At 34.5% G+C, this 14,070-nt stretch overlaps 1 protein-coding gene across 1 annotated transcript in view; it reads right to left on the bottom strand.

Annotated features, from left to right (window-relative positions):
• Positions 1 to 14,070, bottom strand: part of ADSS2 (adenylosuccinate synthase 2) — a 38,529-nt gene that overhangs the window by 13,211 nt on the left and 11,248 nt on the right. Inside the window, exons 2-7 of the mRNA XM_085300594.1 lie at positions 8,670 to 8,772; positions 7,479 to 7,547; positions 6,670 to 6,720; positions 4,657 to 4,723; positions 542 to 649; positions 234 to 315 (exon numbers count right to left, since the gene is read on the bottom strand). Coding sequence (XP_085156720.1) covers positions 234 to 315; positions 542 to 649; positions 4,657 to 4,723; positions 6,670 to 6,720; positions 7,479 to 7,547; positions 8,670 to 8,772 — 480 coding nt within the window. The remainder of the gene's footprint in view (positions 1 to 233; positions 316 to 541; positions 650 to 4,656; positions 4,724 to 6,669; positions 6,721 to 7,478; positions 7,548 to 8,669; positions 8,773 to 14,070) is intronic.

The raw sequence follows: 14,070 nt of genomic DNA, 5'->3' as shown, positions 1-14,070 counted from the left end.
TGTTTGAGCAAGTGCAAAGGCAAGAAGAATTCTCCCCACATATGACTTTCTCTTAAAGTCTACAAATAGCTGTCCTGAAACTAGGTTTTCAAATGCTGCATAAAGAAGCATCAAGAGTCCATAAGGAGTCAGACTCTTTAAAAAAATCAGTAGAAGCATTTAAGAGGCTAGAGGTTTGTGTGTCAGTAACTGCAGAGAGCGATCACATCATTGAAAGACAGAAGCAGGCTTACCTTCAGCTTTTTCAGCTCCCCTTCAATGTCTATCTCTAAGGTAGGATATACAGCTTTGTACTGATTGGCTAACACTTTGAACCTGAAAGACAAACATTTTTCACTAGGGTTTTTTGTTTGTTTGTTTCCCTTCAACACCTTATCTTCTATTGGTTACATGTCTACAACTATTTTGTGATCAAATATTTTTTTTAAGCAGAACAGCACACCAAAAAAAAAAAACATCTATATTAGCAGCCAGGTTCACATGGACCTACTCAGAAACCGAAAACTAAGCTTGAAATTGTGCATTAAAATATAGAAATTACCTCTCAGAAAATTCATCAAAATCAGAAACGAGATCACACATTCTGAGTCCACTTCGAGCAGCTTTTGAAGAATATACTGGACCAATCCCTTTTTTGGTAGTTCCCAAACTTTCAAAAGATAATAATACAAGTTATTCTTAATATAAAAATCAAGTTGTTGTTCTTTCTTAAAAGCTAAAACACATTTAGCATAAAATCAAATGCTACTGATGCACAAGGTATGTTTAGTATGCAACTTAATTTCAGAATGTCTTTATGTTTGTTAGTTTATGGACACACCTTCCACACACTTCTGTTTTTAAAGCAATAACCTTTCACATTCTAGTGAAATGTTTTTCTACAAAAAGCTCAAATGATAATTTTCTCTAATTTTACACTTAAGGACCTGAATGCCAAGACAACATCCTCTGACAGTACAAACTGAAACTACCTGAACACCTTCTTAGAAAGAAGATAAGAAAGTCCTCGATAAAGCAGAACAGACAGTACGGATTTCAAGTTTGTACGCAAGAAATCTTTCATTTAATACTGAAAGCCTTAGTTTGAGCCAGGAGAATATAAACACTGGCCAAAATCTAAAAGTGACTTTTGATGCTCAAAATGTGCATAAGCAGCAGTTCAGGAATACATTTTTACTGCAGCTAATTCTGAAAACGCGAATTACTGTTCTTACCTCTACCTATCTTTTTTTCCTGACAAGCAGACAGAACTGAATACCTTTTAGCTTAAGCCAGTGATATCACAAGATACAATTTACTGTCAGAAAAGTACAGCTAGACTTAGCCTTGTTAAGCAGAATGATACAATAAGCAATAAAACTAATCTGCATAATGTGAGCAACACTGTCATATACCCAGGAAATTATATTTTCAAAGACAACACATTAACTCTTTTTTAATTTTTTAAACTGTTCAATACTAAATGGACCTTTTCAGCTGATATGGTGCAGGAAGCTTGTCAGATTCCATTCAGATTTTGCCAGAACTGGATCATTTCAATAGAGATTTTAACACTCCTCTACCTGGACTTTACCTGCTATTCTAAATTTCACAATTGATTTGTCTCACTCTTCCCACTAAAAAAGTTGATTAAAAAAGAGTCATTGCCTACACCTAATCTAGAGAAGCTAAGGTAATAATGCAGTCGCAACATACAAGTTGTAGGACTGCAATACCAAATCCCAGAACAGTGCTAATAAATTAACTTGATAGGGACATTAACAGCTAGCATTAACTAACATTTCAGAGTTAATATACTGATTTTATATTTTCATTCAAAAAAGAAACTCAAGCAAATACATACTCAAATCATTAAAGAGCTGCAGTATAAGATTAAGAGAAGTCAGAACACCTAAAAGTAAAAGGTTAAGACTGACGGGAGAGTGAAGAATGATCCCATACACTAAAAAATTACAGTGGTAGCAGGGCATAGGACAGAAAATGAGGGTGACTGTTCTTTGGATTTCAAAACTACGTAAATATGTCAAGAGGCTGCAAAACATTATCACTCTAGTCAGAGAATAAATAACGACCTATCAGTAGCAGAGACACAATTACATTTTATTTCTATTATTTTCAGTTTCTGGAGTCTAAGGTATGGGCTACTGACCTTTTATCAACTATTTTACAAATACAAAAAGGGACAGTCCATGAAACAAATCAATGCATCAGCATGAAGAAGTGCAAAGAGACTAAACTGATCATCCCAGTGATCACTGTGGTCTCAACAGATGGCGGTCTCAGCAAAACAGTTATACAACAAAAGGCTATTTTCCTAAGTTGGTGGGTTCTCTGTAGGGGAAAAAAAAAGAAAAAGAAAAAAAAAAACACCCCAGGGCTCTACTAGATTTTCAAAGCCCCTAACTCAAGAAAGGAGACTCTACAAGAAAAAGTAGTGTAGCAGCTATTTGAAATCAGAAAGAAAAAGTTAGAAACAGCACTGGTCATAAGGAGGCAGAAATTGAGTTTACAAAACACAGAGACAAAGTTGAAGTGGCTGCAACATAAAGTCAGGCACTGGAAGGCTTTAGAAGTATTATACATACATATATGTATAACACTGCTAGCTTTTAAAAAACGAGGAAGTCATTTCCACCAGAGCTTTGCTGAACAGCTGTCAAAACGGAGCTAAACTGCATTCATCATAATCAACTCGTCGAACATCTCCCCATCACTTTCAAAATTCAAGTATTTTTTAAAGGAGAAACTAACAGTTGTGCAGTATTTTCAGAAGTTTGCTGTACACTGCTATACTTAGTTTTGCACTTAACTTTATAGATCTTATTTTCTATAAGGTATGTCTGCCTTATATAGAACAGTATCATTTAACAAAAGCAGAACGAGGCTCCTCACTAACTAGGAGTTTGTGGCTTAAATTGATTCTAACCTATCCAAATTCATACCTTTCACAGAGATTTTTTTAAGAATTTTATTTTGTAAGACACATCAATTCATAAAGCAATTAAGTTCTCAATCAGTAGACTATAGATGTTAAAACAGCAGTATAAGCATATTATCCTTTTACATCAGATCATTATTCTCTATACTGTTTCTACAAGGAGAGCTGTATGATTCTTATCTGCAGTTACTCTTGAGCCACATTTGAACAGAAAAGCATTCAGTTCAGTTAAAATTAAAGCTATTGCTTATTTATACTGATCAACTTTAAAGCATTACACACAGAAGTTTGATACAAAATATACTAAACAGTCAAATCTACACTTTGGCATGCTACCAGGCTACTTCTATTTCCTGTTTGCAAAAGAAACTGTCTCAGGGCCTTCAACAAAGATAGTTTTTTTATAGTCAGTTTCTGATTTCCTGTGCTTAGCCAATCTGTAGTAGCACTTCCAATGCTCTAGTCATTTAGCTCCCCTTAAAATTTTAGGGGGAAATATGTACAGCTTAGTATTTTTAATCCCTTAGAAGTTTTACCAAGCTTGAGAATTCTACGGCTGCTGCAAAATTTCAACTGTATAATAAAACACCACAGAAAGAACAGACACAAAACTTAAGAATGATTTAAACTTTTTAATTTTGAATTATACGGAAAAAAAAAATCTGAGTTTCCTTAAACTAAATTAAATGGAGGAAAGTGGTTATTTCTTTATTGGGCATTCTCTTACAGTCTTTAACATTGACTAATAAAGTATTTTCCTCTCACAAGTAGCCAAGTGACCTAATGTTTTTAATCACAAATACTGCCATATATCAGTTTTATTCTGTACTCCACATACATTCTTCAAGAATAGCTGATATATAGATACTGACTCATTAAAAAAAAAGACAAAACTTCTTATTTGTTTCTTTAAAGTTTTTGAAAAGTTAGCATGCAATAACAACCTATGTGAAACAAGTATTTTGCCAAAATCAGACATTCTCTTAAAGGTTATAGTCACGGATGATACCTGTTATCTGAAATCTCAGTAGGGAATACTGAATTTCCATCCACATACACAACCTTCCCCAGGAGCTGAAGTTTTTAATCTCAAATCTATAGATCTATAGCGCTTCATTACTTTCCAATTGTAGATGTGTTATGCTGTTAATTCTGCCAGTTCCTTCCCCATCCCCAAGAACTGGCAAGCTACTTAGAAATCACAAGTTAGAAACACAACACCTAGTTTTTAGAACTTACAAAATTTTCATAAGGTCAGCAACAGCATGTAACAGACAGCGTGAACCTTTCCATGCACTTCTGAAAAAAAGTCACTAGATAACTAAAGTCTGATAGAACTAATATGGTATTTGGAGATGACGAAGTGGTCCTTAAATCTTTATGAATAGAATTCCTTTATATATATATATATACATATTTCCTCTGGTAAACAATTTAAATATTGAGAAGCAACAATCCTTTTCACACAACAAATTAGCAGCTGGAACTTTGTCATGTGGCAAAAAAAAAAAGTCAAGATACAACCTTTTCAATACAAATACATTTTTTTCTTGCCACTGGAGGACAAAAAGTGTAAGAAATGCTACCTGCATACTTCACACTAAAGACTTGCAAGGAACAATTAATATATAGTTTTAAACATGACGACAAAGAATAAAGAAAATCTAGTTTACTAAGTCACGTATGTTTCCCATGTTTGATGAAATAAAAATACATACTTCTTTCCTGCTTGTTCTTCTCTTTGCTGTTCTTGGATTCCATCAGCAGCTTGGTGGAAGTCAAATACTATGAAAACGAAAAAAAATTTCCTTAAGTAGAAAATTTGCATGTAATGAATAGCCTGTATTCAAACTCATTCTAAGCCCACTGATCACTGTGGAGAACAAAAACATATACACAGAAGAGAGCCGTTTTAAATTCTTTTACAAGTTGTGCTTTTTCACAGTAAAGTGTTCTGAGGTGATTGAGAGACTTTTTTAATGTTTATTTTGTGGATACTTACAGGCTGCGTATACATCTCCCATAGAATAATTAAACCATTTAAGTCTAGTAATGGCCCAAAATAAAGTACAGACCACAAATAGGAAGAAAATGCATAATTGTAAGAAACTCTGGAAAACAGATTATAATAAATAGTCATACTGATGAAATTTGAGGTAGAGACTTTAAGAATGTTCTCATTCATTCTAAAGACGTCTTAGATCACATTAATTTTAGCAAGACAGCATCAGTCAATACAGAGTTGGATAAAATCTTCCAATGCTGATTACATAAATGCACTGCTTGTGAAGATGACTTCTATCTTCATCTTGTACTGCATTGGTTTTTGTGGGGATTTTGGCGGGGGGGGGGGTCCTTTGGGTTTGTTTGTTTGTTTAAGTATTGCAAAGTATCAGCAGCAAAGTTTATGCAAAACAATCCCTACAACAATTCTTTGTTTGACAATAAAATACAACAAGACTCATGGCAAATATAAACAGTGCTGTAGCAGTTTGCAGGTTAACAGAAAATAGTCATTTGCAGGTTACCAACTTATTCTTCTTAAGCACTATGTCCTGGAAGTTCAACAACTGATCTGCTCATTACACAGGAAAGACAGAAAACTTGCAAGAAACTGACTCGTTCAGTAAGATCAGTCTCTCTAAAAGAAGAGTCATTTTCCTCACTTTCCTTATCAAGTTATTTTTGTGTTTATTTCCACATTTTCCCATAATTTCAAGGATTAGATCCTCCCTAGCAGCTTGAACTAAATTTTGGTTGATCTTTTGTTATAGACTAACAATAAAATTCACAGAACACCAAAGCCCATTTTAAACAAGGTATCTATAATGGTAATAGATCTCCAGATCACCTTCAAAATCTTTTAAATAGCATTAATGAACTCTCTGGTTGTTTCTAAGAGGTTGAATGATTACGGGTGACAGTCAGTAACTGGTCCTTTTTATTCAGGATCTCTTTACCCATTAAAAACTTCACAGTATTGCCACTGTAATGTAATCATTGCACAAGAACTTTTCTAATAATCTAGTCATTTCTAAATAATTTGCTTGCAGTGATGTTCCCTCGTGCCCCCTGCCCCCCCAAAAGAGTTTTAGTAATTTAGGAACAGTTATTCAACTGTTTCAAACCAAACAAATTAAAAAACAGATTTATTCTGACGTAGCATGTTCACTCACAAAGCTAGTCCAGATCTCCACACAGTTTTTTTTTTTTTAAAAAAAGTGTCATAACCTTTTATCTGATTAAAACCTGAAAAGTTTGCAGTAAAGTCTCTTTTCTGAAGTATATGGCAATTTAGTTGAGAGATAATTCACTAGTTTGGAAGCCATGGACACTCACACGGCTTCCCACCAGAAAAGCTGCCAAATTTCAGGAAAGAAAAGCAACACCACTTACCATAATAAGAGGGAAATGAATCCTCCAGTCAATTAACTTACAAAGTGCTTTTTGACTGCTTTTCATATCTAGTTTTTGGCTTGGAACGTGAACCTGACTAGGATATGCTTCTGATTAAAGAGTCACTAGAATATAAACCCAAGAGAGTCCTAAGCAATCAAGAGGTTTTTTCCAGGATCTTCAACAAACCAAGGCAGCTACAACACCAAAAACACATGGAGGCTTAATCCAAACATTTTTCGTACCAATGTAAAGACATGGCTAAACACTTTCACCTATTTAACGTCATGGAAAATTCAGAAAAAGTAAAAATAAAATAGAATTGGGTAACTTACCAATATGAGCTCGGTCGGAAATTATCAGTCTTTTTTCCCAGCCTTCTAGCCCTTAAAATGAAAGTAAGATAGTTCAAGTTATGTTTTGTTTTATGTAGCACTTTTTCTCTTTTAGTGTTTAATGGAGAAATGCTTTTCATGTTTCTCCAGTGAATATATTTAAAGGATAAGCAAACACCTCCCAGGGAAAACAAGTACATTTCAATAATTAAAACCCGACATCTGCCTGTGAAGTTAAGAAAATCAGGCTTATTATCCAGATGAAAAAAATTTATATATTTTGCTTGTTCCTCAATTTCAGCAACCAAGTAGTAGCTTTTTCCATTTGAATAATTTAGACAGTTGATTTACCTCACTTCCAGCACATTACTGCCAGATACGGCTATATACATAACATCAACTATCAAAAAAAAAGAGTATCCCCCCCCAAAAAAAAAGTGATTCCAATCGTATTTGTTTGCATCAACATACATAAAATTGTATGCTAGTATTGCAAGATGTTTAACAGTTAAAAAGAGGTAACACAGAAGTTATTTTACTTAATAATTCCACTGCTATAGGCAACAAAACAGCATCTGCAGATAATTTATGTCTAGATGATATTTTGCTCTGAAATGGTACAAAGATTCCTTTTGTGTTTCTACTGCCCATTAGAGCCCTGAGACTTTTAGCAAGACTCCTGCCAGAAAGCTATCAGGTAAACAGAATTTTAGAACATATTATGACCTTTGCAAAGGCATCCTCTACCTAGATCTTCTGAGGAAGGTCCCACGCACTTTTTTAAAAATAGTATCTTAGAATATTCTCACCTTTTCCTTTCTTCAGATTTTTTTCAGCTTCTTCAAAGAGTCCTGGCAAATGAATTACTACACCATTTCCTGATGAAATTACAAAATACCATTACAAAAAGTTTAACACATTATGCTGAACATGGAAATAATGTTCCAGTCAATTCAGAGACACATCATGCTTTGTATGAAGAGTATTTCATTTAAGTTTTTAAACATTTAATACGTTACAGTTTTCATTCTTTGGAATCTATCTGTAGAAGACTGACCTACAGTTAAAGTACGAGTTTTAACTACATACATTCATCTCTTAAAAAAAAAAACAAAAAAAAACACTTAATAAACTTACAGTTTAGATCAGTAATAATATTGTGGGATAGTCTGGAATACAGCTTCTTCTTCCTCATTTCTAAAATTAACTTCCCTTTTTGTATTCCATTTTAGTAGCATAATTGTTTTTTAAAAGCTCAGCTCATTTCTAGCATTATCACATTAGTATCCCTCAGGCACTCTCCTGGGTAAGTAACTACAGAATACTGTGTAAACAGAGGTGGTGTTGTTACCAGACTAGCAAAAAGAACAGAGGAAAAAGCTCTACCAAACAAGTTCGTTTTCCTACAGGAAATTTAGATTTGCCATCCTGTCATAATACTCAGAAAAAAGCTAGCAGTTCACACAACCAGCATCACTAAATGGTTTAAGAACAAGCATATCCATACATCAAAACTGAACTATCTTAAAGGTCATGCCAAAATCAGCAGTCCTGAAGCTGTCAGTGAGATAATATCTACCCAACATTATAGATCCTGACATCACATAGTACTGACATTGCACTAAAGTCTTCTACTGTACCGTCTTAAGACAACCATTTAACAAGAACCTATGTAGTGCAGAAATCCTCTCAGATTCAGTATTCATTCATTTCACTGTGCAATGGAAAATGGCTGTTTGCAGTGACAGGACAGATAAGAACAAAGATAGACTATGCAACACAATAAAGCAAAAGAAATACCCAGAATCCAAGCTTCACAATTTAGTTCAGACAATATTACCAAGGTAGTAAAGAAGCTTCGCTACTGGAGCCCAGATCCATATAAGCTTGAGGCAGAAAAATCCTGATCCTATATGTTGTCAGATATATTTTGCGTTGTTATTTTAAGATATCAAGAGCTGCATTATTGTCTATTTCTATTTTAGAGATGTCCCTCTTACCAATGAATGCTGTAACTTTTGGATTGATGATTCCACTTGGCAAAAGATGAAAGTCATACTCCACAGAATCCACAACAACTGTATGCCCTGCATTATTGCCTCCCTGGGGGGAAAAAAATAAGTTTATAGTTTTTGATATTTAAGACACATAAACATAACACTACAGAGATGCAGTAAACTGCATCCACCTCCAATTCTGCAGCTTATATTTCTGTTATAGACAGAAGATCTATAACAGATCTGCTTCTCCCTAAGAAATCAGCCAAACTTACTTTGTCTAAATTGAAAATTTCAGCATCAGTATTTTCTACCATATAGACCTTGGGCACTACTTTGGTTTAGCAAAGGTACAAAATCTTTGGAACAAGATTTTTTTTTAATGTTACTAAGAGTTACTGGACAGAAGCACACATATTCTAGAACATTTCTTAAAAAAAAGAAAAAAAATCCAACAGTTTTACTAAATTCCTATTACACTTAGGGACCATAAATACTAAAGTTAGACTGCAAACTCAACAAAGACAAAAAAATCACCAGTTAAATTGAGTACAAAAACAGAGATGCTAATACAAATCAGCTCAGCCTGTTCTGCAACATGCAAACTTGTTGTTCTGCATATGGGGTTCATTCTCTTGGATATTTTTCTATGAATGTCAATCAGCAAAGTTGACTAGTCCATTCTATACTTCTTCAGACAGAAGAGAGGCCTGTTAAATGGTACAGCACATTCGCAGCTAAACAGTCCTGTTAAGGAGCGAATCTAACTAAGGCAACAAATGCAATCATGGTTTTGCTAAATTACAGGAAACCCATTTACAACCCGGCACTCAGCATTCCCATTTTTTTCATTACCATGAAGTACAAGACTATTAAGATTCATTAAATTGTGGAACATGGCTAAAATACAAAAAGAAGTCTGTGTCCAAGTCTTAAGAAAGATCAAAATAAGCTTATGGAACTTAAAAGATTATGAAGTGGTTACCAAATATCTCCATTTCTTGTTTGTTGTATTTCTGAAAACGAGCTCACATGCTCTCATGATTGAGTCATTTGTGCAAGACAAGGTTATATACAAAATGGTTCTGTTTGTGATAATTATAGGAACAGCATTTAGAGGCAGCCAGCACTAGAAATCCAGTAAACTGCTTCACAGAAATAAAGATGTAAAAATTAACATCTTTTTCAGTACAAGACAAACTGGAAATAACTTTCCAAAATAAATTTTACAAGATATTAATCCACAGAATTATAAACCTAAAACTTTTCCAGGAGTTTATAACAGAAAGTATTTTCTAAGTGATGGACTCAGCAGCTAAATACTTCCAAAACTTTACAGAGCATGAATATATTGCACAATATAGTACATACAGTATACATAGTATACTATAAATCTAGTATATATAGTCTGTATATTGTAGTTTACAGATAGCAGACATTATACAAAGAATATTCTTGCATATCAAATTTGTGCCAGTATATAAACACATATGCCACAGGTAAAAGCCTCACGTTAGTGAGGTTAGTAACAAGATCTCTCTTGTCTTCAGCATCATTCATCTGAGGACTTACTTTTACACCATTCCTACCTTCTTTGGAAGCTGAGAAGATCCATTAACCCAACAAAGAAAATGTCTGAATTTAAGAAAAGTTAAAATAAATTTGTAATAAAATGTATTATATATTGTACTATGTACATATAGATGTACTAAGAAGAGGGGGTTTTGTTGTTTTTCATGTAGCAAACAGTACTTTTAGAAGGTTGTAAAGGTTTCCGGAAACAGATACTTTTCATTAGAACAGATCTGACTTAACCAGAAAAGGTCAAACTTGCCATTCACAACATGTTAAATTAAAACACATTGACTGCATAAATAATGCAAGCCTTTCAAGTTATTCTTATATTTTCAAAAAAACTACTTAGTGGTCTACTGACTCCACAGCTGTACCTTTGATTTAAAAGAATGCTAAAAAGTTGCATTAGCAGGTTACATGATTACTATTTTGTAAATGCATTGTTGATGCTCTTGAGCTACTGCAAGTTATTCCAAAACCATGTAATAAGAACTGTTAAGTTACATGCAAACATAAAATTTGAAAGCGTTTTTAGTATCCATGAAAAGATACAAATTTTGCTCTTGATTTAAAATGTTTGAGAATCTAGGAAAGAATTCTTTCTTGGGGCAGAAGGAGAGAAAACACAGCTATGTATAAAAGTAGCATTTACAGTCAAGCATATCTGCTGAAAATGCTCATTTCCTTCCTCATCACAGTCCTTCATTTTCTTCCTCTTCATCAGATCCATTTGTAATATCAGTAAAACCAAATTTAACGATTACTAAAGTGTTTTAGACGAAAGTTCAGTAGGTCTCAGTACAATGCTAAAGTACTCAGGTAGGAGCATTTTGCAACTAGGAAGAAGGATGCGAGAGAGTCCAAACTGTCCTGCTGCAGTATAAATTAGCAGGACTAACCCACGAGCAATATTCAGATCAGTTAGTAACTTGAAATCCCCAAGAGATTCAATGGCCAATTTAATTTCATATTTTATTTAACAAGTTATTTCAAACAAATAGTTTTCTACTATCAAGAATCTATTCAAAGAAAGAGGAATAAAAATTGGCCATTAAAAGAGGTTAGATCATGGTTACAAATTCTTAGTCTTTTAAAGTTTGCCAGGCTACTGGTGCCATTCACATACAGTATCCTAATACTCAGTGGTCACATCTGCTTGAGTAGGGTGTACGACATACAGGCTCAGCCTGTACTAATCACGAGAACTTTTGGTGGTGTCCAGATTTCCCCTGCACTAATGAACAATACCACAACAGACAAGTGTGTTTTCCATGCTCATTCCATGCATGGCTGGCATTTTATTCTAAATCCTGAGCTATATGCATAGCCCAACTCATACTTCAGAAGACAGTTACAATAGGCAGAAGCAGTCTCTAATATTTTCAAGCATTAGAATACAATCCATTAAGCTGAAAAATAAGCCCTATCACATAGATCAAGTTCTTCTATTTTTAAAACTAAATAGAAATCCTGGACAATACAGTAGTGCTGGAAATACCTTCACTGGGTTTTCCTCAATTGCCCATGTTCGTAAGTTATGCCAAATACATGAAATAAAGGAAAACTTCAAGTGAAAGCCATGTTTTGTTTATTTCACATTTTTTTTAAATACTACTCATATGGGATCACTACATTTATTTTTTAGCAACATTAGAATTCTATGAACTTCACTAAGGTGCTATATTAAAGGAATTCAGTAAATCATGTTAGAAGACCTCAGACCTGTGTAAAGAACTTTATTAAAACAGCAAACAATCCACACCTTTTTGATGGCCTCAAAACTTTGAACAGACCCTCTGAGAATTCATTCTTTCATTACTGGTTCTTGACTTCAGTGTTCTCCAAAATTTTCAGATTGTAATCTTGTTTATTTACCTATGGTAATTGTTTATTGGTATGTTTATTTACCTACGATCTATCATCTTTCATTTTTTACTAAATAGCTAAATTTTGTTAAGTCCATATTGTCCTATTATCATAACATTATTTCCCAAAATGTGAGTTGGGCTTCTGATAAATCTTTGAAAAGATGTATTATATTAGTTTCTGCTATAGCTTCCTGCCATGTGCCTCTGTGTACTGTTAGAAGTCATACTTTAAGGGATTTTTCCACAGACCAAAGAAACTCAGTATAACATGTGATGAATACACATCATATGCCATAATAATACCTCAAGGTTTCTAAACGATTGTTTTCAGATTATACTCAAATCTGAATCCCAGATTTTAGGTACTGTACTACTACAAACAACTACCATATGACAAGATTTAATCCCAAACTGCTATTGATATCAAACGGCTGGTGTAACAACAACCTGCTTTAAGAATGTTTCATTTTGAAAAATATTTTTGATTTCAAACGGTATTAAGAGAGCACTAGAACAACAGCATTTGATTTTGAAATGATTTGAAAGACTGAAAACAGCATTTTCAAAATTCTGCTCTTTATTTACAAGTGAGCTCTAACCTAACAGAAGTGCAAGTGTACAGTTGCACAAGCATTAATTGTAATATATTAAGATGAGATTGATTCATATTATACACTTACAGCAAACTATTTTTAAAAGTTTACACATGTATGCTCAGACACTGCACAGCACAGGTTTGATATACAATCCTAATGACAAAAACTTGAACTCAGTTCTACTGATTTTTGTTGTTGGGTTTTTTGTTTGTTTTTTCCAGAAACTTATGACAATGCCAACATCTTTGTACTGCAGGCAATTATTGCCTCCAGGTGTAATTCAAGGTAGAAACCAATTAAGTCACTTTTGGCTTGAGTCCTTTCCATCCGATTTCTTACTCCTCCCACACTGCACTAAACCAAACGGGATCACTTAGGTCATTCAATCTGACACTCCCTTGATTCAAATGTTTAAACATTATTAATGGAGAACTCTAGAATGTATTTTCACCATTAGTTAAGCAAAGTTCATGCTCAAATGATCTTCAATACATTGCATAAAGCTTTTGCCAGAGGGAAATGAAGATATAGAAGTCATTTCTTGGGGCTGGCAATGCTTCCTAGTTAAGTAACTAGATACAGTAGTCTGTCTACCACATCTAAGTAATCCTTGAGGTTCTCAAACTGTGGGAACACAAGAAGCCCCAGCAGAGTTCTCTCTCTTACGGCCACATGAAAACTGAAACACCTACCTTGGGCCAACGCAGGCAGAGGCTAAGTGCAGAGCAAAAGCAAAACCTGCTCTTACTCGAGCTGGAAAACATATGTGCACGTAGCAGCAGCTACTTCCTCTTACCATTCTGCATGGAGAAAGGGAAAATCTCCATCAGCTGAGTCATGCACATCTGCCACGGCCAACGTACCAAAAGCCCAGTTTCTGCTTTCTGGAGGAACCCAGATCCACTCATTAGGGCAAGGCAGCCCTGGATTCAGCTACAAATATATGGACTGCACAGATGGGTTGAGAAGAGGAGGGAAAAGACATTTCCCTAGTAAATTTCTTGTATATGAGAGGTACAGTAAAGTACCTGTGGTGCTCTGTTCACTGTGGGTAGGAAGCATCTGAGTTAAGCAGAAAGGTGGCACAGGAAGCCCCCGTGGAAGTTGGAATGGAGGCTGTCAAGGAGGTCAGGTAGCTGTCTGCCATCGTAAGGGAAAGAAAATTGTGTAGTTAAAAAAAAAAAAAAAAGAGAGAGACAGAGAGAGAGAAAGGAACGAGGAAGAAGAAACAGCATGCAGCATGACATGCTCAATGTCTCAGACTCAAAAACTCCACCTGCTTGGTATTGCAAAACAATACTTACAATACTTAGTTTCAAAATAATGCAAAAGAGAGGGATCCTGAAAGACAACTATCTAATGCAA

This window comes from Rhea americana, unplaced genomic scaffold (genome assembly GCF_003343005.1).
Source record: "Rhea americana isolate MKP2758 unplaced genomic scaffold, rheAme1 scaffold_166, whole genome shotgun sequence".
NCBI classification, from domain to species: Eukaryota; Metazoa; Chordata; class Aves; order Rheiformes; family Rheidae; genus Rhea; species Rhea americana.
The sequence above is the reverse complement of the archived record's forward strand: the minus strand, read 5'-3'. Positions and strand labels throughout refer to the sequence as shown.